Source organism: Cydia splendana, chromosome 10 (assembly GCF_910591565.1).
Source record: "Cydia splendana chromosome 10, ilCydSple1.2, whole genome shotgun sequence".
NCBI classification, from domain to species: domain Eukaryota; kingdom Metazoa; phylum Arthropoda; class Insecta; order Lepidoptera; family Tortricidae; genus Cydia; species Cydia splendana.
The window spans coordinates 8,616,098-8,642,217 of NC_085969.1; the positions used below are offsets into that span (position 1 = coordinate 8,616,098).

The window sequence follows — 26,120 nt, forward strand, 5'->3', positions numbered from 1 at the left end:
GCCCAACGTGGAGAGGAGCCTTTACATCAAATATTCCTTAACAGAATGCGACCTAATTTTTTTGTAGGTAATTCTAATGTCTTGCCTATTGAAATGAATGGTGGAACTTGTGCCATGCTATTGCCCTATGTTGGAAACATAACGTCGCAGCTATTTTATTAAGGAAGACGTACATAAACCACTTATCTATGTAAGCTCGACCAATGTTTTACTTTTTTATGTTCGAAAATATACACCGTGTTCACAGATCTATTTTAAAATGACGGCCATTCTGTTATATCTCTCATGTTAAATCAAAATACAATTATTTTTACAGTACTTTTTCATCACTTGTTCATTAATCACATTATATCGTAATTTTTTATTTTAAGTATTTTAACTGCATAACATGCACACTCAGTTATTCTGATACAAGTTTTTAAATATGCATTCTAGTTATTTGGTTCCATTTAACATTCACTATGAAAATATACACATTAATTCTATAAGTACAATAATTTATTTACATTAATATTTACATGTTTGATAATTTCATAGAAAATATTTCCCTTTCGTTTTTAAGGTGATGGTTCTGAAAATATTTATTGCCCTCTGTAGGTAACCAAGATTTAAAATATTTTAGCTTCGGATTTGGAGGCTAAAAATGTCACAAAAATAATCGTAATCACAAATACATCTCAAATTATTGTCGCAACAAGGAAAGGCAAATAAATAAAGTACCAATGTATTTTTTCTATTTTATGGCAGTGTTTGTGACCTGGGGGCCGATTTTTGAATTCCGATCGCTCGATTTCGGCACTCGAAGATCCGTGGATAACGGGGAAATGCTATTTTTTTAAATACGAGCAATAGAAATTTGGAATCTAGTGGTATTGACCACTCTATTTCAATTCTATTAGTAGAATTTAAACGCCTAGTAGTGGAGATATCATTTAACGAAATACACGAAATCGAGTGGTCGAATTTCAAAAATCGGCCCCCTGTTTTATAGTTAGAAATGATTTTTTTTACAGTATTTTTCATCAGAATTTCAATTCGACATTCAGCGACAATATACTCTTTAGGCCATCTAGTGAGTAAGGTGTAAATTAATATTTAATCAATAGTCTACGAACAACACAGACACACATATTAAGGATCGTAACATTTGTTTTATATAACACCAGTCGATGTGATAAATATTTGAATGATGGGTAGATAGACTATGAAACATCTTAAACAGGTATTTAACGCTAAACACTATTAAAAATGGCCGGAACAATTTAAATAAGAGGGGAAGTAACGAGCGTTTTAGATATGACAGACTAAAGCCAACTATAGACGAAATGTTGCAATGTTTACAATACATAAATCTAATGAAATATATTACAATAGTTTGAGAGAAATTTAGTTAAGAATTGAGATTGATAGTTGAAATTATGTTTGGAGTTTTGGACTTAATTGCAGTCACGAAATTGGTAATTCCTCACAAGGAGAAAAATCTCAACCGCTTTGTGATCACTTTATTCGCTGACTTTTTAAAGGCAATCTACAGTTTCGAATACAGAAGCTTTAAAGTAGGTAGACTAGGTAGCTAATATATATAAAGGAAATTACAGGTTGCCACCTTTCAGGCCCATTGTACTAATAATTTACAGAGGGTTTCGATACCTAATAAAGGTCCTACATACCTATCAATCGTCTCGGTGGCACTCTGTAAGTCCTTTGAAAGACTTTACTTAATTTAAGTTGGTCAATATTTTTACCGAGGGCGCTCTATGTCTAAAGTGTGCCCAACATTAAAACTTTAGGTATTGACAGACTAGGTATAGGTATTATTATTGAAATCTACATTATAAGACAAGCTACGAATCTTGAAGCACGCTTAAATTGCAATTGTTGTGGAAAAGTACGCACGATAACGTCAATTTTTATGAAATTGGCAATTGTATTTAGAAACATAGGTACCTACTATGATCGTAATTGGCAACCAGATCACTCTAAATTTGTAAGGGATATTGATATTGCCAGTATTGTAAAAAGAAGGCAAGAATAAGCCAAGTTGCTAAAGATTCGTTAAATAGCATGTGTAAGTAATATTAGTTTTCCAGAAAAATAGTTTTCTACAGAAGATGTCAGTATTAAGAGTTAATAATCTTATGTCTGAACCATGCAAGACAAACAATGGCCAGCTTTCTAAGGCAATTCACAAGTGGCATAATATCAATCACTGGTCCTTTAATTTCACGGAGGTTATAGTTTCAATATTGAAAATAAAAAACCGGCGGGAAATTAAAGCACCTATCCTCAATTCTTAAACATCACATACAGATAGATCTAACTAGGTACCTTAATTAAAACATTGAGGGACAAGGTTTATTGAGGCTTTCCGCGCGCCTTACACATCAAATGACTGAATACTAGATCACAGTCAGAACAGTAATTTAAGACAAAAAGCGGATCCAAGAACTGTTACGCAAGTACCAAGTAAGGATTTCTGGTACCGGAGCTTAAATAATGCGTTCACGCAGTTTGTTCATGGCAACGCATCAGCTTCGGTAATCCTTAAAAGCCGCGTCGCCCTTAGAGATTGAAGGATTATTTTCAAAGAAGCCCTAAGCCCCGAGTAGAAATGGGGCACTCAAAGGCCTTTGTCACGGGGCGGCGCGGCGGCGCGCGGCGTTGGAGGCGCCCGCGCCGTCAGCAGGATGTCAGAAGGTGCTGTCGAACACGCCCATGGAGCGCGAGATGTCCTCGTCGCGCACGCAGCAGTCCAGGAATTCGTCCAATGTCACAACACCGTCGCGGTTTAGATCCATTTTCTGTAAAATGTTACATCGACAATAAGGTCCCTTTTCATAGATAACGTCACATATTGATCTTTGTAAACAACCTTAAGTGTGCACGTGTCCAATACGTACAATGTAATCACGTTTCTGCATAAAACATGTGCAAGCAGGGGACAATTAAGTGCCATGAAGGAGCCTGAGGGCCTACCGCGAACCACGTTCGACGTGTTGCCTCTCTGTCGCACTTGTAAACTCGTACGTAAGTGTGACAGGGAGGTAACACATCGAACGTGGTTCGCGGTAGGCCCTCTGGTTTTGAAATTTTGTATGAGTTAAATGTTTGTAAATGACGGGAAATCATTGTTTATGTCAATGTTAACTTTTAGCCAGTTTTTCTGCAATATCACGAATAGGGTTATACTTAAGACAGGTGGCAGTCAATTATGTAGTAAGTACCTACTTCGGATCTAAGGATTCACCATAATCCATTATTGGGGATTCATTACTGGAACTTTACTGTCCATAACTGGAGAAATAAAAGACAATTAAGTACCTATGTGGAAACAAACACCGACAAATTGGTTTGCCATCATAGGGCCTATACAGTACAGACGGACTGCAACCTGTCTGGAATTTGTATGGGAACTGCACGCCGAAATTGCAGTCCGTCTGTACAGGCCCTTACTGTTTCAACGCGAGAAGAATCGCGATAAATGAAATACCTAATTAGAACCCACCTGAAACAGTCTCTCCACCTTCTGCTGTACCACGTCATCCTCGACCGAGGGTTCCACCACCCGGCCCATCAGATCGTAGATGGCCGTCACTATGTCGGTCATCTCCTCTTTAGTGATGCAGCCGTCACCGTTAATGTCGTATAGGGAGAACGTCCATCGCAACTTTTCTTCTAAACTACCTCTTGAGAGCACCGATAGGCCCGTCACGAACTCCTGTAATTGGAAAAAGTAATGTATGTAGTTATTTTAGCCGATACCATGGGGGTTTCCCCGTATGCAGCGAAAATGCTTCGTAGAGGCAACGACAACGTGTCGTGATTAGCGCTGAATGGGTTAAAAAACTTTCCGCCCTTTTCTAGTGACAAATGAGTCTGCCAGACAATATTTCAGCAATTTAATAACTGCTGGTAGACCAGTGAGCAAAATTGTACCTAAATTGTGAATTATGCCTAAGTTTGGTTTTATATAACATCAGTTCTAAGACTTCTTAAAGCAAAAAGTTAGTGACGTCCATAGGATACAATACAAATGCAATACAATCATAGAAGTTGAGGAAACATTAACTCTTCAAACATTTGAACGTTTGAACTAAGATGTGGCTAAATTTGGAACTAACGTTAATTCATAGTAATGTGGCGATTGTCACATAGGTAGTGGCGCCAATTTAACCGCAGCAGTAGTTAAGTTCGCAGAACTAACAAACAAAGCAAGTTACTTTTCTGACCGAACTTACCTCAAAACTTAACAAGCCACTTCTGTCTTGATCCAGTGTGTTGAAAACGTAGTGGGCGTACTGTGCAGTGTTGGCTGAAAAGAAAAAAATACAATAAATCAAAATCACAAAAAAATAGACTGTTAGGTAGGACTGATTAATTTTTATTTTGTGATTCTTTAAATCGTAGTAAGATGTATATTTTATTGTATCAATTAGGTAGGTACTTTATAATAATCAACCGATACCTAATATAAAAAATACAAATATGTATTTGTTATTGTTTACCTATTCATTTTATTATCCTAGTGGGTAATAGTAATAGGGTACCTACTCTGTCGTTGCAAATACTTACGAGATGACTTAATTCGTTATATTGGAGCTTTACTTTTGGGATAGGTATAAGGAATTAAGCAACGACTATGGGTGAATTTTAATTTATTTGTACATTTCGTCCACATTTTATGTAATTGATTTTCTGCAATTCACCCATATCACACCATTCATTACCTTCTTTTTATCGGCTTTTAACAGTTAAGGCCCCGTGCTATCGGCGCGGATACAATAAACCTGTGTCACACAGATTATTTAACGCTTGAAGTTGTCCTTCTCACAGAACGTTGTGTTGTAGCTTGTTTCAATGTTAGCGTGTGGGTGACATTTTTAAATAAGTACGAGAAACCTCGGTTGTTAGGCAGTAGCCTAACAATTAATTGTTCTTAAAGCTGCAGCGTCATTGGTGTCGTTCAATGGAGTTGGCCGGTGGAAGTATTTTACAGATGGCGCCAGAATAGGTTTTTACCAGTCAATCTTACGAAGTGTCACAATATATATTACCCACCAAATATAAAATAGACGTACATTTGCTCACACTCTCACACTCACGCATGCGCACACACACACACACACCCACACACACACACACACACACACACACACACACACACACACACACACACAAACATTTTTAGGATATTTTGAACTAGATTATAATTTATTCAAAACAAAACTAATTAAATTGTATTAGAAATAGCAGTAGCTAATTAGTTAATATTCCCAATAATAAGTTAATTATATTATTTTTTCTTAGATAACAATATTGTATATTACCTATATTTGTTAATTAAGTTCTAAGCCCTAGATATTATGGAAGAGCGGAGTCTTCTGTCACAAGTATTTTATACTTACTAGAAGACTTCAACCTTCACACCTGTACCCTCTGTGTTAACAAATAAACATTTTTTCATTTTCATTTTTCATTTTTCATTTTCATATTTTTTGGCTTGGATGCTAGCCCATTAGCCAAATCTCAGAACAAAACTAGATACAGGTAAAACCTATGCTGGCGCCATCTATACCTTTGACAGTTGCCGACCCCATGGTAAAATTTCATTTTATTATGCAATTCATTGCTGATGACCACGCCTTAATGACGGCTAGTAGGTACTTGTTCTGATGACTCATCCAGTGCGTCATTACTTATGGCCTCTCCAAACGTGACCGATAAACGCATGCGATTTGCAATAACGTCTGTAGAAGCCTCTAGTTTTTTTTATCAATTTGTCACAATCGATGGACGTGCAAGTTCCGGAAAATACAAATCAAAAGAAATGGGAGTCATTATTTTGGAAAATGATTTCGTTCCTCTTACAAAATTATTAGAAGTTTTGAAAATTATTTTCAGGGGTCACCAAATGGCGGACCGCCGACCCATATTATTCTTTACTTATTTAATAAACTCAAGTAGAAACGGACCACGATGGTAATTTTATTTTAAAAACTGGACCCCTGAAGTAACTAATTGGTGATCCATGCTCTATTCCCAATAGAATAGATTGCTGCGTCTATCACTCACAGATGTTGAGTGCAATGTTGTTAAGAATATAGACCGCATTTAGTCCATAGGTAAACAGTTGGTACTAAATAAAACATTAAAACAAATTCTTACATTTACTTTATTTCAAATAGGTTATAGACCTGATACTTGTTATGGACACAAATCCAATAAATTACACATACAGAACTCCTTGACGCTTTAGTGCCTTGCAATCAAAAAATATTGGCCTATTATGTAGAGACGAACTAAAACTTATCACATGGAATATCGAAGTTACCTAACCATTGGTTTACCTTATCCATCTTAATTAAAGCGATAACTTCACAGAGAATCCCGCACAAAAAGTTCGGTAAAAGAATTGTGTAATACCAAAATTTCGTCATACAGATACAAATGATGTTATTAAAAATAAACTTAATGTTAGGTTTGAGAAGGGTACACCGTGACGTTCTTCCGACGGAGATGGAAAGTCCTTAAGTAGCTAATTACACTAGGCTCCCGCCAGTCTGCTGCTGATAAACCTCTATTGTGTCGCCCTCTTCCATCTCCAGTGACGTTGGTGTGTCGTTCTCGTTGATTGGCTGCCCGTCAAATCTGAACCGCACCACTTGCATTGATAATCCCTGTAAAAAAATATTTGATTTTAGAAATTATTCAATTCAGTTTTACAAAGGGTAGAAACCATTGCTGAGCCAGATTAAGTTGGACATCAGAGGCCCTGACGGCATAGGGATAATGTTTAATGTTGGAGACTCCAAGGAAGCTCAGACAAGCCTCAATGCTAGATTTTATGTTTTTATGATACCAATTTATGTTTTCGCCTCTTATTCTCTACAACAGGGGTCTCCAACACTGAGGTTAATTGGAGCAGACCAAAACTTAACCTTTTGCGGTAACTATTTCAGTCACAGGTCAAATCAGGCTTTATATTTCCAGCCACATTATCTACAGCCCTGCGAGGTACACCAATATTTTCTGAACACATTGGAAATCAAATGTAGAGTTTACTGATTACAATGAGCCTGCGCAAAAAAAAAGAAAAAAAAATTGATTTATCCCCCAATGCAGAACCAAATATCGTGGTGCATCGCTATAGTCTTCGATGAATTCAATAATATTTACAACACCTAAGATCGGATACCCATGACAATTTGAGTACCCATTTTATTTTTCACTAGTTAGGAACTTAACCCATACCCACAAATTGGCCTGGGCATTTTTGCATTACGATAACAACTACCATTTGGGTTCTAAAAAAAACTATTCTTTGGCTAATAGGTGTATCAAGATTACCGCTTGAGTATGTATCATAGAAAGAGCATTTATTCAATGGAAGCATAACCTATGACTCGCATAAGCATTAACAGCAAAGGCACATTGTTTATGTAGCTTTGCCGTTATTCATGTAATATTTTTAAATCTGTGTAAAATAGTCCAATAATACTCATTTATTTATACCAAGAATACAATTAAGAGGAAGATCAAACTAAATAAAGATGTTTTCAATTGTATTCTAGGTAAATTCTATCAATATTTTGGTGATCATAATACAAGTAAAAAGAGCATCAGGATATTATGTTTAGTAGTTTAATATTGATGAAAAGCTCAATCAAGGTAAAGTAAGGTTAAAGGTCACTGTAACCTGGCTGAGACCTTAAATCTCCTTTCTAGGAATCATGACATTATGTATGTTTGCAATTTCAACTTTAACGCTTAAGGGTATAAAAAGTTATAGTAATTATTGTACTTACTGCTCTATCACAGTAGGCATTCATCAACTTCCTCAGGGGAGTGTGTTTTTTGATTTTGAACTGGACAATAGCATTATCCTGACCTAGCACTTTCAAGTTGATGTGTTCGCTTTCTCCCTGAAAATGATAAAATGAGACGCATTAAATGGTTGAAATGGTTTTTCTAGATAACAAGTAGTGGGAAATGTTGAGATAACCACATTTTACAAAGAACGCCATGTCGGTGAAATTAAGTTATAGCAAGTGAATAATATCTGATAATACAACTGGTTACATACCTTTTTCTCGTCAGCCATTTTAGGATCCAAGTATTATTCAGAACTATTAACACTAAACTGAAGAATGCAAAGCAACTTCAAAGATTATAGCACAATAGACGCACTACTGACAGATTTTCCGATCCGGTGGCGTGGTGGCAATGGCGGCGGAGTGGCTTGGAAAGGACACAGTGCTGCCAACACATGCGCAGTAATAACGGCGCAAATGGCGGGCAAAATAGTTGCGACCCGGCCCAGCGTAAAAAATGTCGAATGTCGATGTTGCGTTATATTTAAATAAAATAAAATTAGGTACTTTATCACATTTTTTTTAAACGTTAGTATATATAGATGGTCAAACAAATCTTGTCAGTAGAAAAAGGCGCGAAATTCTAATTTTCTATGGGACGATATCCTTTCGCGCCTACATTTTTCTAATTTGCCGCCTTTTTCTACTGACAAGATCTGCTTGACCCAGTATACATTTATTTATATAATGGTCTCATAAACTGAAAGTCATGTGTTTTTTTTTCTATACTTGACTTACACATATTTTTTTCCTTGTAAACAATTTAAACTCATATGCAATTAATTGCATGTTAATATGTAATAGTAAATTTAAGGATATTTTTAATGAATTTTACTTAATATAAAACTAAATCAATATAGATTACATGCAAAGAATAGATTAATATAAAATCCTGAAATTTTTACACAAATTAATCAATAAATTCTATAAATAGAAATGATTTCATCATATCCTTTTTTTTACAGCATTGCCAACCTAGCGGAAAATCGATATCCGCGTCTGCTTAGTGATGTACTCCATCGATACACACCTAGCCCGGAAGTTGATAGGGATGCGAAAAGTCGATATCAGATTTGCGTTCCGTTTCACAAATGTTACGGTTACGCATATTAAAATGTAAATATCAATGTAAATTTAAATTTCACGATATTATTATCCAACTACAGAAATGCTTATGATTTTAGCAATCTATATAATTATATATGTACGAGTATTTATGTGGGTCGTCGAGTGTTCCACTGTAGCGTTAAAATTACGCCCCTATTCGGGTTATATTATAAAGCGGGTGACATAGGCTACATTTTTAACCGACGTTTAATGAGAAGGCGGTTTTTTATTATTAACTAAACCATAGTCAGAATAATGATTTTGCATGCTATCAAAAACCTATTTTATTAAAAAAAAATCGAAGAAGGTGGTTGGCAACCAAATTGTATTGACTGTGCAAGTGTTAATTTAAAGTAGTAACACACTATAGCACCGCACCGCGACCTTGGTGCGTCGCACCCATAAGTGAGAGCGAGAAAGAGATATCTGTTTCTCGCTCTCACTTATGGGTGCGACTAACCAAGGTTGCCAACCACCTTCTTCGATTTTTTTTAATATAATAGGTTTTTGATAGCATGCAAAATCATTAATCTGACTATCGCTCTTCTACGAAATTATGACGTTTAAAATAACACTTGCACAGTCTATCTATGCTATCAAAATCGCTGCAGAGTTAGCCCCCATTCCCATGGGCGCTTTTACAACGCGCGTTAAAAAAGTGTTTGAATGACACAAATGGATACATGTGTATTTATTCACACGACAGTGGTGGCGCTTATTATCAAGCGTTTTTGGATTTTCGACTTTAAAGTCGAAAATCCAAAAACGCTTGGTAGTTAAATCGAATTTAAATTGCGGACAGATTCAAGCGCTTTTTTAACGCGCGTTGAAAAAGCTCTCGTGCGAATGGGGGCTTATTGGTCTGACTCTAAGACATCGGTTACACGCTAATTCTGGCGTCAGTTCAGTCCATCATTCCATTCAAGTTTTGACTGATGCCAGAATGATGGAAAATTGACACGGTTAGACGATCAGTCCAGACTGACAACAGACTGATAAAATTACGACAATAGACATCGGTTACACGCTAATTCTGGCGTCAGTTCAGTCCATCATTAAATTTGTTGCATGGACGGTGACTGGCGCGAGAATCACACAAAGAGGTTACACGATCAGTCAGTCTCCTATCAGTTTTCTGTAATTCAAAACGGACTGACGAATATTATCAAAAAAAATATATTTTCATCAGTCCAGACCATCAGTCCATCAGTCCGCGTGTTACACGATAATTCTCCCGTCATTCTGACCAGACTGATGGACTGAACTGACGCCAGAATTAGCGTGTAACCGATGTCTAATAGTTTTCGAACATGGCATTAAATTGTTTTGCACCCCGACTAAGGTCAGAGGGCCTACCGCGAACCACGTTCGACGTGTTGCCTCCCTGTCACACTTACGTACGAATTTACAAGTGCGACAGAGAGGCAACACGTCGAACGTGGTTCGCGGTAGGCCTTCTGGACGGAAGCTTGGTTGCTGGCCGTGTAGCACGGGCTTATCATGATTCGAACGTACACGTTGTGTTATTTAGTTATAGGGTCGGGCCCGAGAAAGCGGGTTTCTGTTTCATCAAATATCAGCGCCAAAATATTGTTAACGAACAATATTTGAAATGTAAAAAAATAGTTCAAATGCAAAAATATCAAACATTGAACATTTTTGACAATTAGAGAGAAAGTATTTTTCATCACACTCGCTCAGTAAATGTGGAATTGCACGCGGGTTTAGCGGGAGTTATAGAAAAAGCGTTCTCCCTAGGGAGTTATGAAGTTTCTAGTGCCATAATTAACAGTTTTTTGTCTTTATACTTAATTTTTGTATCGCAAGTGTGATGAAAAACATTATGTGTAACTCGGGGCGTAATAATATTGCAAACTCGAGTCTATAAATCGCTCCGGCAAGCCGTCGCGATTTAACTTACTCTCGTTTGCAATATTCAACTTACGCCCCATGTTGCACAATGTACTATTTCATCACACTCGCTCAGTAAATGTGGAATTGCACGCAGGTTTAGCGGGAGTTATAGAAAAAGCGTTCTCCCTAGGGAGTTATGAAGTTTCTAGTGCCATAATTAATAGTTTTTTGTCTTTATACTTAATTTTTGTATTGCAAGTGTGATGAAAAACATTGTGTGTAACTCGGGGCGTAATAATATTGCAAACTCGAGTCTATAAATCGCTCCGACAAGCCGTCGCGATTTAACTTACTCTCGTTTGCAATATTCAACTTACGCCCCATGTTGCACAATGTACTATTTACAGAATATATGGTGCAACTTTACCGCACTAGTGCGATAATTAGCACATTGCATAACTATACTGGGTCAAGCAAATCTTGTCAGTAGAAAAAGGCGCGAAATTCAATTTTTTTATGGGACGATATCCTTTCGCGCCTACATTTTTCAAATTTGCCGCCTTTTTCTACTGACAAGATCTGCTTGACCCAGTATATGTCGAAAACTTAAAGATCCATATGTATGCACACTACTGTAGAGTTTGTTCGGAAAGAGAAGAGTCGTGGAATTTATTGGGTTTGGCCTTATCTATACATTCCACGACTCTTCTCTTTCCGCGCAAACTATATAACGTTGTACGATTGGGGAGTTGCCGTTAAATGTTTTTGTAATAAAAACTCGTCAAACAAACAGGTTACTCGATAATCTATTTACGAAAAAGAAAATACGTAAAACCTGACTCACAAAGTCGTAAATTAAAATTTTCGCGCGCATGGAGGTAACGACTTTTGTTCCGGTTTTGCGCGGCCGTTCATTTCATTAAGGTTAGTGTTGTACAAATCTGGGATTTGTGGCCAGTCAGGCCAGTGTGCAGTGCACCGCGCTGATAAAGTTCAACCGATCACCGTTGAATATAATTCAGGCAGGTGATAGCTTTTTGTTTATTAATAATGATGACTAGGTAAGCTTTTATCTGGCTTATTTAATTATCGTTTATGTTATGTACCTACTTTCAGAACTAATATTAGATACTTACCAATAGCTTTGCGGCATTCTTAACCTTGTGCGAGTAATACGAGAGTAGAGTTATAGTACCTAAAGGAGCCTAAAGGTTGTTAGAGAGAGGTAAACATCGCTTACAGGTTATACAAACTAAATTAGTAAAGGTACGTATAACATTATATAAATTGCGACCTAAACTGCAAAACGTAATTCAAGACCAAAAAAGTAAGACAATGTTGCCACTGCAATAATTTGTTTGTAAAATAGTAAATTCCTTTTGATAAATAATCACGCTAACATAATTTATTTATTAGTAATTTTACTCCTACGATTAAAAAAAAGTACTTTTATTTACTTATTTTTACATAAATACAAGACGCGCTAGTAAAAAGTGGCAACATTGTCTTACTTTTTTTGGTCTTGAATTACGTTTTGCAGTACAGTATAGAATCTGCTAGCTTATTTTTTTTTTAATTTATTTAGGCTCACAAAACAGGTTACAGTCATTGCGTTTACATGCATATTAGAGGCGTACAGCGTTCTGAACTGGACTCTAACCCTAAATATGTGTGCACATTAAGAACAAAATTTACATGCGATAAATTTGTGTCTATATATCAAATAATAATTCAAATATGTCAAACTTATGGTATCAAAATTACAAACAGTTATAAGCATAAATCATGTCAATATTACATCGTGTTTATTATAATTCAATATATCATCGTAATTTTGAATTTAGGTAGATTATTATTAAAGATGTCGAGAGAAGGATGTTCAGCAACTGTGTCGTTGTACAATCGACACATTCTGGTAACCGGATTATAATAAGATGTGTTGTTTTTGAAAATTTGTAGCTGGAAAATTCTGTGTGAGGGGTTTCGTGTATTTATACGTGTAATTAGGTTAAGTTGTGAAAGGAGAGAAGGACAGTCAAAGTATTTTAAAAATGGAACGCGGCTAAATAATGAACTGTCGCCTGCGGCATTTCCGTACCAATACGACCTTTAAACCTACAAGAAAAGAGCGTACTCCCATCTTAAAGGGCGGCAACGCACTTACAATCCGTCTGGTGTTGCTGGTGTCCATGGGCTACGGTAAACGCTTACCATCAGGCGATTGGTCTACTTGCTTGCCTCCTATATCATAAAAAAAAGGTACTCTATATTGCACATTGCAGATGTTCTTTTCGCACTTCTTAGTGCTACTTTATTTATACCAATTCCGGCAATATATTCTCAGTTTTAAATGCGGCACGATAGACTAGAAATAGTAGAAATGGATTCAGAAAATGTTATTTTATTTCGAAACGAAATATAGGAGTGCTTGTAAATTTAATGTTTAATTTAATCAGTTAAAGTAACAGGAATGACGAACTACGAGTAGTTCGTTTGTGTTACCCAGGGTTTCATAGTACGTCTGCTACAACTAAATAATAAAGACTCTTAATAAATACAAGTATTCCGAAATTTCTGAAAGAGAATGGAACTGAGAGCTCTGGATGGAGCTGAGCGCTAATGCGACGCCATCTACAACTACCAACCAAATAACACATTTGGCTGTAGAACTTGTAGATGACGTCGCATTAGCGAGCTCTCAGTTCCATTCACTTTCAGAAATTTCGGAATTCTTGTATGAATTAACAGTATTTATTATTTAGTTGTAGCAGACGTACTATAAAACCCTGGTAACGTAGACAAATTATAAATCGCTAATAAATTTTAAACACTAATATATTTATTTTAGCATGATGATAGCTATTTATTTTAACTAGACGTTGAAATAGGAACGTTTCCTTTAATTTAGTCGCAAAGTTGACTTCCGGGCCAATTATTCCGCTAGCTTAACTTTGGCCCGCCCCTTTACTACTGTGTGGTTGCTCAGACTAGACGCGCCTGCCAATTTTACAGAGCAACAAGTGATCATTTAGAGCAAAGTCTCATCTACCTATTGCGCTTCTGAAATTCTGACACTATCAGTAATAATGACACTTTTAGTAATAACGTTAAAATAGACAGACGTACTGATTGGAATAAATTTATCGTGACCGATCAAATCAAGTCGCAAATATTCCTACCAATTTTCGCAACCGCAGTCTAGATACAAGTCCGTTTAGCAGAGTTGGCACCTCTGAACCACTCTCCTATATAAAATTGGTGACTTATTTATTGTACGTGTGGATGCTAGAGGAGCCTGACGCCAATTTTATTTCTGATCAAATTGTCCCTGTGGATTGGCTTTTACGCATGTCATAAAGCCTTGTCATGAATCTACGGAATGCAGTTATGCGTTTGCGGTATGAAGCTGATTGCATTAACACTTGCTGACTTGCTCCCTATAACGCAAATGCTGCATCCCGTAGATAAGCGAAGGTGATCATCGCGCGAACCTGCAGACGGGCTTCATAGTATAGAGTTAGACCAAGAAAAGTCTGCAGCGATTTTGATAGCCCACGCAGTGCAAGTGTTATTTATACTTCATAATTTCATAGAAGTTTCACGTTTAAAATAACACTTGCACTGCGTGGGCTATCAAAATCGCTGCAGACTTTTCTTGGTCTAACTCTACCTAAGTATACTGATAGGTAGCTATTTTCGTTTCGTTGTCATATATTAGTATGTTCAATGCTATGTTTCTCAAAATCTTTATGCTGATATATAGTAGATTGTTAACCAAGTTGAAAGACACCCATTTCTGTCGAGGTAGTTTGGCGCTCGAACGCAGTGAGAGCGCCAATAGTCCGAGACGGAAATGGTGCCTTTCACCCGAGTTAAACACTCTACTTTTCATATCGAATGCGAGGAAACCAAACAAGACAAGGCAATTTCGCAAAATCAGTAATTGAAGTACCTAATAGACCTACGGCCATGATTTTTTCCTTAGGACTTACTTGCAATCGGAGACTTTACATGTGTGAAGATTAATAACCCCTTTTTTTTTTTTTTTTTTTTTTTTTTTTTTTTCGATGTGGGAATGCCGTTACGCATCGTCCCCCTGGTCCCGAGGTGGGCCCATTGTGGGGGGTATGTGGGACTCTCACCTCCCAGCTCTCTTCAATTATGAAGAGAGGGGAGGAGCCTACCCACTAAACCCACACCGGCGTTTCCCGCAATATGCCGTTTGGGGAGGCGTCCTGGGATCGCGAACATTCTACCAGGACGCCCCCCCGGTATCCCTGGCTGGCTTCCGCCAGGGCACCCGCATCTGAGGAGGGAGGGTCAGAAACGCTTTGACTCTCCCCCCTGACGTGTGAAACCGTGGAGTGTGGGCCCTCTACCCACAGGCCCTACTGTGACGGGGGAAGTTGACGCGCAGCAGCTGCATACTGCGCTCTTCTTCTTCCTCTACGTCTGCGCCTTAGCGGATGCGCGTCTACGTCGTCCTCGCGCAACCGCTCCGCTGCCTCCTTCTGTAGCATCACCATTTCACAGAAGGCCTCCACCTCCTTCCATGCCCTCTCGCTGTGCAACATGGTCGAAACAATGTTGTGCAGCGAGAGGTCCCCTCCCGTAATTCTCGCAGCCACCGTCATTCTTTGCCGCTCCGTGTCCCAACGCCTGCATGTTTCGAGGGTGTGCTGGGCCGTGTCGTCTTGGTCACCACATTCGTGGCAGACCGGCGTGGGCTCCCTCTTGATGTTATGCAGGTAATGACCGAAACATCCATGTCCGGTCATTACCTGCGTCATCCTGTAGCTCAGCACACCATGCTGTCTATCAATCCACTGGTCGAGCGACGGGAGGAGCGCCCCTATAGTGCGGACTCCATAGGGGGAGTCCTCCAGGTCTCTCTTCCAGTGCTCCCTCAATCTCTCAACGGCCTGTTGTTGAGCTCTTTCAGCCGCTTCCGGATCAGGGCCTTCTCCGCGCGCTATCGCTTCTGCTCGCACGCGGTATCTTGCGGCTAGCATTTCTGCGTCCAACTCCCAGGGTGACGTGCCTGCCAGTGCATATGCCGCCGCAAAAGACACCGTCTGGTACGCCCTTGTGATGCGCAGTGCTATCACTCTCTGAGGACGCCTTAGAAGAGGTTTAGTTTGGGCGGAGAGTCGGTCTGCCCAAATCGGTGCTCCGTATAGGGCCATACTTCGGACGACGCCTGCGTACAGGCGCCGACAGGGGGATTTCGGCCCACCGACATTTGGTAGCAATCGACTGAGGGCCGAAGCAGCACCAACAATTCGAGGAGCTAATCTCTTGAAGTGCTCCCCGAAGTTCCAACGCCGGTCTAGAACAAGACCCAGGTACTTTATGTGCTCCTTGACCGTGATCATTTCGTCTGCGACAGTAATGGTGAGGTCGTCAGGTAGCGTCCATCCAGGTCCCCCGAAGACAATTGCTTCGGTCTTCGGGAGCGACACTTTCAGGCCAAGACGTTCAATGCGGCCCACTGACAATTCCGCTGCCACCGCTGCTCTAAACAAGGTCTCTTCTATGTCCTGGCCCCGCACAGCCACCATTGTATCGTCTGCATAACAGATGGTGATCATGCGAGGAAGCTGGGCCCCCCGGATGGCCCAGTCATATCCTATGTTCCACAATAGGGGGCCCAGTACAGACCCTTGTGGTACTCCGCATGTCATAGCTCTTGTGCGTAGGCCTCCTGGAGTGTCGTAGAGCACCACCCTATCGGTGAGGTAGTGCTCCACAACTCCTCTAATGTATGATGGCACTCCATGATATTTAAGTGCCTCCCTTATCGCTGCATACGGAAGGGAGCCGAAAGCATTGGCAACATCTAGTGATACCGCCACGACTCCCTCTTTCTTCGCAGCCGCACCCTCGCTGTACCTCCTCAGTGTGCTGAGCGCGTCTATCGTGGACCGCCCCGCCCGGAACCCAAATTGTCGGTCACAAGATTAATAACCCCTAGCGAAAATCATTTAGATTGCAATATTTACGAAAACACACATTTTTTAACAAACTGCAGTAATTTTAAAACTATTTGTTCATTATAGTATGAAAATCAGCGGGATTGCCTCTTACTTTTTAATTTTATACTTTTTCGTTCTAAAAGCCGCAACAGACTACCGGACCGCACCGCGACCTTGGTGTGCCGCACCACGTAATAACATAATAAAAGTATTTTAAATAATAAATAATAACATAAGACATTTTTATCTTGTACTTTATTTTATTTTCATGAATATAGTGGTAAATAACTTTAAAAACCCATTTAATAACGTACAAACGTTTAACTGTGGCTGTATACGATTCTGCCTTTGCTCATTTACGCAAGGGTAAGGTTTAAAAAAATATTTTTGGTGTATTCCTTTTGGTTCCCGCCTTATGAAATCGAGTAAATAGAATTCAACGAAAGAAATCAAGAATAATTTGTTTTTAACAATTTACTTACATCATTTTTTATAAAAAAAAGGATCAACGTGGGATTAGTAAAATTAAACAATTACCAATTGTTCCAGGCGAGGAAATAAAGACACTATTTTTCCATTTTGTTTCCACCCAGTTGTTCGTGGGACGGGGACGCAGAGGAGCACACCACTTTTCTGCGCTAGAGCATAAACGTATCACTTTCTGCGCACCTTTTAGAACAACAACGACCCACTTTCAGAGCGTGAGATATGAAAAATATATTTCAGAAGTTTGAGGTAATATAGCGAAAGCTGCTTTTCTTTTTAAACTTTTGTAATTTGCAACGTGATTCCAATTCAAAGTTTGCAGTTTTAAGTAGGAATGTTGAGTAACTTTGTCTTTTCCTAAGAGGATTGCTTATAAAGGTAACCTTTATAATTAGTAGGCTCCCAAATTGTCATCGGGCTCAACGGCAATAGGGTGGTTTTGGCTTAAGCTGATGAGTACGTGCCACCATATTCAGGGGTACTGGCTTTGGTATGATATCTGGCTCTTGATGCATAGGCTAAAGTTTAGAGTTTAGGGGTCACCAATTAGTTTCTTCAGGGGTCAGGTTCTTAAAATAAAATGACCATCGCGATCCGTTTCTACTTGAATTTATAAATTAAGCATAAAAATAAAATAGGTCGGCGGTCCGGATCCGGACCGTGGTCCGCCATTTGATGACCCCTGGGCTAAACTAATAGTATTTACCTACCTACTTGTTTCTTTTCTGTACCCTATTATATTTTCGTAACCATAGGGCATACGAGGGTACGTATTTACAAGTGCGACACAGAGAGGCAACACGTCGAACGTGGTTCGCGGTAGGCTCTCAAAAATAGCAGAATTGATGTCAGTCTTAAAAAATGAAGCTGACATGTTTGGTCTGGCAGCTTTTCCATATAAAATCATCAAGTCGGGTGGGCTGTATTGCTGTATATAATATGCATTTCATGCTGCCAATGAATGTATGCAGCTCGCTCAGGTTCATTTTACATGAAAATTGAGCTTCATATGATGGATTATCAATATATATGTAGGATGCGTGGATTGGAACGTAAGGAGTGAACGAGTGAGTGATAGAACGAACTGTTGAATGAACGATGTGTGAACGAGAGAGTATGATGACGAGTATCAGAGCGTGTGAAAGAGACAGCAAAACGCCATGGGCGGATTTTGAATTGTTACCGGATTCAAGGAGAGACTGATTTGGGACGTACGATGTGCGGGTGTAATTTTCCTGTGTTTTTCCATAAATACAAGTTTTAAAGATATTTTGAGTTGTTTGTGTTCGCCCGACCCACATATAATTGTTTTATATTTCCACATTACGGATTTCCTTTAGAAGGTAGGTACGAATAAGGCAAGTTTCCCTGATTATATATGTAGGTACTTTTAAATTGTACTGTAATTATAGTTCTTAAACTAGTTAGGTACGTTTTTGTGTGAAACAAAAATAAATAAATAAGTAAGTACCTACTAAAAATACGTCTAGCGCTCAAAATAACCCTACTTAGCATTACATTACACAGCACACAAACCTTAAAAAGATTCCTGGCAGTTTCAGCCGGCGGCCTTATTCTCGAACATGTAGATGTTGTGGAAAAATATAATGCTACAAAGCCACTCGTGAGTCGTGACCTCGTGACTTTGCTCAGTTTGCTCGCTAAAATTCGGACTTTATCATTTTACCTTCATTACATAAGTAGGTACCTACGCGAGAGACACTACAAGTGATGTCAAAATAACATCATAGTGAGATTCAAATTCAGTAGGAATATGCCTCCTTCGAAAATGTTGTTTCATTTTGACGGTCAAATTGTCCTTATATACCTAACCTTAATCGTTTAAGTAAGCGGGACACGCGTTTGCAAGTGGGGAGTTGGCGACCATGCACTAGACTCTGATGGTTTCAAGACGGAGGAGGCCTGGCAACGATCGGTCGTTGGGAATTCTTGGGGAAAGTCTTTGCTCACATCTGTGAACGTTTCCCGGCTGATACGAATGATTGGTTTAGAGACTTTAGAGTTTAGAAATTAGTATTCAGAGATACTATATATTACACCATTGACAGTTTCTGAATACGGCCCCGGGTTCCGCTAACGTTCTCGAGAGATGCATCTCATTATGACGTCACTAGCGGTTGGCAACGCTGCAGAGGAATTGTCTTGCGAACTAGGAAATTCGAAAATTTAGAGTTCTGGGGGCCTAGCCAACATGCCTATTGGTTATGTAATATCCCGAGGGCAAAGACTTTGTTGTTTGAAGACGTTACACCACAATAGATAAACGACCGTCGGCCGAACTATCAACGTGCGGAAATTAGAAGACTCCAGCAATATCTCAAACTGATACCATATCTCTATCTACTCGAAACTGCCTTACTCGAAGCTATACTCTATTGGGTAACTAATGTTACATTGTAACGACTGACGAATGCCACGAAAGGTTGCTTTTGCGCGTATCGGAGCGTCTAATAATTATAAATGTAAAGTATGTATTTATATTTGGGCCAACTCTAATTTACTTTTTGGTAATTATCGAACGCGCGATTGATGTAAATTTTTGAAATTATCTGCACATAACAAGGCCCATCGAATTTTGAAAGTAGTTCAACCTTAAGAACCGAGCTTTCTATGGCGCAAGTACCTTAGTATTTAAATGTTTTCTTTCTCTTTCTTAAATGTTGTGCTTCGACTTCTGTATCCGGAAAGATACACCAGTAACTGCCTTTGACAGATTTCAATCTGAATAAAAGCCCCTAACGAGCTCGAACCGACAATCGTCGCTAAACTGGATAATCGAATTAAACAATCCCGTCTAACAATTCAATCTCATATTTTAGTTGGACGGGCTGTCGTTAAATTGGACACTGAATTAATTGAGCCGAGCATCTGAATACGAATAATAGTATTATTAAATTGAATTAACGATAACCGGACCAAGAAGAAAAAATACTTAGGTACCTACATAGCACTTAAGTTTCAAACTTATATTTTTGGTACTTAGGTACGTAACGGAAAAGTCAACCTGAAATCTCTGGGGCAGAAAGCACTTACAACACAGTTTCAACTAGATTTCAAGTAACTAAAAAACATAGGTAGTAGAACACTAAATGCATATTCGTATTCTTCCAAAATTACATGGAATATCATAGGGGTGTAAGGTATCGTAGATTTTGAATTTAGGAAACATAACCGTACACGTAAACGTTAACTACGTACAAAACCTCCGAGTACAAAACGGCAGTTCTTATAATTATGCGACCCTTTGTAAAAATCCAATATTGGTATTTATTATAATGCTAATGGCGCAGACTCTATTATACTTCCTCGAATTCATCCCGGTACGTAACGGAAAAGTCAACCTGAAATCTCTGGGGCAGAAAGCACTTACAACACAGTTTCAACTAGATTTCAAGTAACTAAAAAACATAGGTAGTAGAACACTAAATGCATATTCGTATTCTTCCAAAATTACATGGAATATCATAGGGGTGTAAGGTATCGTAGATTTTGAATTTAGGAAACATAACCGTACACGTAAACGTTAACTACGTACAAAACCTCCGAGTACAAAACGGCAGTTCTTATAATTATGCGACCCTTTGTAAAAATCCAATATTGGTATTTATTATAATGCTAATGGCGCAGACTCTATTATACTTCCTCGAATTCATCCCGGCGGTACTTGTCATTTAGCTTATTCATCGAAAAAAATTAAATTCAAATATTTTTCTGAGATTCGGAAAATTCGCAAAGAATTAAATTGATATGAATACGAAAACATGTAAATTAGGAGTAGGTACATACCTATATAATAAAAATGATATTAAGTAGTTAATAATAACATTACCTCAGATCCAATATTTAGAAACTTCAAAGTACAGAACTTTCAAATTTATCCGAAAATCGAAACTTCGTAGGTCGTAACAGACAATGTCACGCGTTGTAAAATTATGTACCTACAATTATAGGTAAACCAGAACTTTGGGAGTATTGTCAAGAGGGCGCTCGTTTTGAATTTTATATAGCAACAATTTGTATAGTGGGGACAATGGAAATTGGCAGATGATTTTTGTTTTATTCCGACAACTTTAATAAGTGCGAAGTTTGATGTTTGGATAATTCTTCGGTTTTTACGCTATAAAATTCGTGAATTTTACGACGTATGACACATAAATCAAAATCATCCAAATCTATTTTCTTTTTTTGTTTTCTTTTTTTTAGGTTTGGTCGTTTAATTCCGCCCTCACGCCCTTCGCTAGCAATGTGTGATACCGATGCATGCGATACACCTAATACACAAATCAAATTATTACAAGACATCAACCAAATCGTGACGACCTGACTATAGTGACATTTGTCCATAAGTTTGAAACTTACCTGTCAATTCAGGTGGTAATTTCGTTATGTTTTCTAATGGAAGAAATTTCTCTCCCGCACGTTTTTTTTCCAATAAATAACTATATACACTATTTACAACTTTTTCTCTGTAAAATCTAAAACTTTCGGCATGATTATTGCAGTCTAATAATAATTCACACGAAACTAGACAAAGCAATGTTTACATTGTCAATATTGACAACTATCATAGAGGGTAGATGTTGTCTATTATTAAAGTTGTTGCCATTGCTAGAAATTAGTACCAACAAATTTCCGTAACATGGCGCACCCTCAATAGATCCTGGTTCACCTATAAGTGGTAAGCGCTTGGACGTCTTCCTTCTTTCAATTTCATCTCATCTTATAGTTAAGTTAATTCAGGTCCGTTGCAACAAAATTAATAACTAAGTATAATCTATAACGTTTTGTTGTCAATATTATATGTAATATTTTTCAATATCACTTTTTTGTAATGCCTATTTGTGCCAAAAAAAAAAGAAATAAAATTATGAATCCAACTGCTAATAAATCGGACCAAGTTAACACTGTATGCCATGCCATTTGCAATGACAAAGTGTGGCGATGTCATGATTAATTTCAAATTTATATGAAAATATGACGATTATAATGGCACTTCCTCACTTAGTTCTATTCAAGTCGGTGCTAATAAGTTAGCTTAGACGAACTCAACTTAATTGCTTATTTTTTTGTGATAGTTAATGATAATATTGATATATAGTTGGTCAAACCAATTTGTCAGTCAGTAAGAACCAGGAAAACTATACTTACTCATCCTTTTCTTTTGGGTGCTAGTACTAGTGTAAGACAAAGATAGTATGATTCTCTGTGTCTATGATTGAAATCAGTCAGTCCATTGACAAACTATAACAAGATAGATATGCAGTGTAGGTACAAACACTGAACGTTCCATACCTAATAGCTTTAAAAGTACCGATTTAAATGAGAAACTCCACTTGTATTTTCTCCATATCGGTAAAGTTTAATGTTATGATCGTTCCGCGGCACTTCGGAATCGCTGCGCTATTATTTAAACTACTTCGACTGCAAACAGCCCATTCCTTTTAAGAGGACTGTGCATTCAGTGTTCTGTTGGGTTTACTGGGAATATTCCCACGACGGATAATAGCCAAGTTACATCATGCTCTGTAAATGATGAATTACGCTACAACGGTCCGGGCCCGGGCCGGGGTGCCCGAAACTTCAGTTTTCTATGAAAGCATCACGTAATCACCGATCGCCTGTCATAGAAAAATAATGGTCGGAAGCCACGTCCCCGGCCCGGACTGTTCTAGCTTGAGGCGTGAGTCATCCTTTAGAATCTCCAGTCAAGGTAATATTGGGTAAATTGTTACTCTTTTAAGCAAAACATCTGCAAGTTTTACCATAATAATATTGTACATACCTAATTATGTAGGTTTTAGGTACCGTAGAGTTTCGTATCTTTGCCTGCGCTACCTATTTTCGCCTAGTTTGACATAAGTTGCCATTAACAAAATGTTTCTAATGTAAGCCTTACATAAAACTGCTAAATACAAAGTATTTTTTACGGGTGTCAACATTCTTCGAACAATCTGCGGCTAACTTCACACAGTTGACCTTTAGGGAGGTTTTTTCGTGACACCGACCACACGTTTTTTTAAACCAGTGTTTTAACTTCAGTTTTAAACGGTAATACGGACCCGGTAATGTTAAACTTTTTACATGATTATATCCTATAACTATTTCTTTTTCATATGAAACTATTATTTAATGGCTAGCTTACGTTTAAAAGCCACAATTGGATAAAACGTTGGTAAGGGGACTTTGCGTCCATCTTGTTGCCAAATTTCGCCTACCCCTAGGGTTGACAAATTTTTTGTACCACATTCATTGGTGGGTGACATTACTTGTTTCCAAATTTAAATATTTTCTTATGTTTGGTTATTTTGGTTTACGCTATATGCAAATGTTTATTTCTACTCTTACCGATGTTGAGTAGGTACCAAATAGGTATTTTTATGTCTCACTTTGTGTAAATAAGGTTGATTTGATGTCAATAACGATAATAACAACAATTTTGCAACAATCAAACAATTTTGCTAAAAAGAATTACTTTTTTTAACTTATAAACCATTACTCTCCTTTATTTGGTATGTTGGTTAATTTTTGGCAGCCCTAGCTTCATTATAGAAAATGTATGAAAACAACTTAGATTAGACACTCAAACACACATAATTACAAACATCTACCAGGTATGTCAGGCTACGAGCGAGCAGTTGCATGATTTAAAGTCCACCTTGCAAAACAATGCTACTGCTAACAAGACAGTAGAACAACAACTAGATAAACTATCGATTACCACTCAACAACTTGATAAGTTTATAGCAGAATCGAAAGGCATAGAAAAAAGTATTGGATCGTGTAACCAAAACAAGAAGTGCAATACTAACGGGGCGCGGATACAAACTGCAGGAGCAAGCGCAAGCGCAAGCGATTCGGCCGCGGCCAGTACCCACTGTATGCAGAATAATAGCGAGAGTTGGGCCACAAAAACGGCGGCGGCGGCGGGCGTTACTGCTTGCGCGGGGGTCCCATTAACAGATAAGATGCAAACTACTGGGTTGAATACTTCTACATATATTAAAGATAAAAGGGAACTAATAAGCTCAAATACGTTACAAGTTACGCTAACTCAAAGTGACACGACTAGAAACAGAAAAACCCCTACATCCGTACAACCGTCAACTTGTTCCACCAAAGTACTAACGCACTCGTCAGGAAATGAGCATGCAAATAAGAATACCGGTACAAGTAACACTCAAGGCCTCGAGACTCATAGAAAGGAAAAAGGTACATCTCACCTCAAAAATGTTCAAAGAGGTAGTAACAAGAGCATAACGGATATTATGGCTATGGAACGAATGAAATATTTGCACGTATGGCGATTACAAAAGGATACCACTGTAGACAATTTAACTATGTATATTAAAAAAATATGTGGCTCCCAAGTTAATTTAAAAGTAGATAAGGTAACGCAAAAGAAGGATAGAGGTTATGCTTCATTTATAATAAGTGTATCGGAAAGCGATTATGATAAATTAATAAACCCGGAAATCTGGCCTTTGAATACAGAGTTCAGCGAGTGGATCTGGTTTCGGAGAACAACGAGTAAAACAAAAGAAGGAAGATAATAGGATTTACATTTTTTACCAAAATGCACGAGGTTTACGAACTAAATTGAATGATTTTAGTAGTAATATAGATAGTTCAGGTGCAGATTTATTTGGAATCACGGAATCTGGGTGCAATGCCTCCATAGAAGATGCAGAAATTATCCCACCAGGGTACCAAATTATAAGGTGTGATCGAGCGGATGGGCGAAAACACGGCGGCGCGCTTCTCGTGGCCACACACCGGTTTGAGCTACGGCCGGTCGCGATGCCGAGTGACGTCAATATTGATGACTGTGCGTTTGAGTTGGTAGGCGCTGCAGTTTATCTTAATAATAGATACTTGTTTTTATGTTGTGTGGTATACATCCCGCCAAAAAGTAATGAACGCGAATATATGACTTTATTTAGAATTTTAGAACAATGGTGTGTTAAATATAAAAATTATATAATACTAGGTGACTTTAACCTGTATTCATGTTGTGATAATGTAAACAATTACTTTGAATATTTTCGTATTTTTTGTGAGTTTGACCAAAAAAATAATGTACCAAACTGTAATGATCGGCAACTAGATTTAGTGTTATGTAATAGAGACATGTCGGACAGGGTGTCGGTGGAGGCGGCGGACGAGTCGCTGGTGCCGGTGGATGCCTACCACCCGCCACTGGCGGTGGCCATGGCCGTGCGCGGCGACAGTGCCGGGGTCCGCGAGGACTGTACGCCTGGGTCCGTACAAAACTCGCAGTCAAATATAGGTCAAAATTCATTGCAGTGGAATTTTGCAAAAGCAGATTTCAGTGCAATGTATTTATTAATCTCTAAGGTAGATTGGAATCCTTTGTTTGGGTTACGCGAGCCAGAGGATGCACTTAATTATTTTTATGATATAGTGGAGCGAATTATAGATAACTGTGTCCCTAAAAATAAGCCAAAAATTGGCAACGGCAGGTACGTCTATCCTAAATGGTACACTATCGATATAATTAAGTGTATACATCACAAAGCCAAACTACACAAGGCTTATAAATCGAGCGGATCGAGAGATGATTATGTTGCTTTTTCTACTTGTAGGGCCAAAGTTAAGAAATTAATAAATGAGGCGCATGATCAGTACCAGACACGGATGCAAAGTGAGATAGTAAAAGATCCGAAGTCATTCTGGAACTACGTCCGATCCAAACGTGGAGCGGGAAACCGTAAGACAGTTACGAAGAATGGAAGTAGTTTAAGGGATCCAGAATGTGCTAAGGAATTTGCTGACTACTTTCATTCAG

General features: G+C 38.4%; 2 protein-coding genes across 2 annotated transcripts in view; both read right to left on the minus strand.

Moving 5' to 3' along the window:
* Positions 1 to 2,341: 2,341 nt before the first annotated feature.
* Positions 2,342 to 26,120, minus strand: part of LOC134794557 (Kv channel-interacting protein 4-like) — a 192,251-nt gene continuing 168,472 nt past the window's right edge. The window contains exons 5-7 of the mRNA XM_063766366.1: positions 4,239 to 4,312; positions 3,506 to 3,718; positions 2,342 to 2,801 (exon numbers count right to left, since the gene is read on the minus strand). Coding sequence (XP_063622436.1) covers positions 2,691 to 2,801; positions 3,506 to 3,718; positions 4,239 to 4,312 — 398 coding nt within the window. The 3' untranslated portion in view covers positions 2,342 to 2,690. The remainder of the gene's footprint in view (positions 2,802 to 3,505; positions 3,719 to 4,238; positions 4,313 to 26,120) is intronic.
* LOC134794266 (small ubiquitin-related modifier 3) lies at positions 6,155 to 8,251 on the minus strand. Its single transcript, XM_063766028.1, has 3 exons — positions 8,084 to 8,251; positions 7,806 to 7,922; positions 6,155 to 6,677 (listed from the first exon to the last, which is right to left on the minus strand). The coding sequence occupies exons 1-3, from the start codon at positions 8,099 to 8,101 to the stop codon at positions 6,540 to 6,542; spliced, it is 273 nt and encodes a 90-aa protein (XP_063622098.1). The 5' UTR covers positions 8,102 to 8,251; the 3' UTR covers positions 6,155 to 6,539.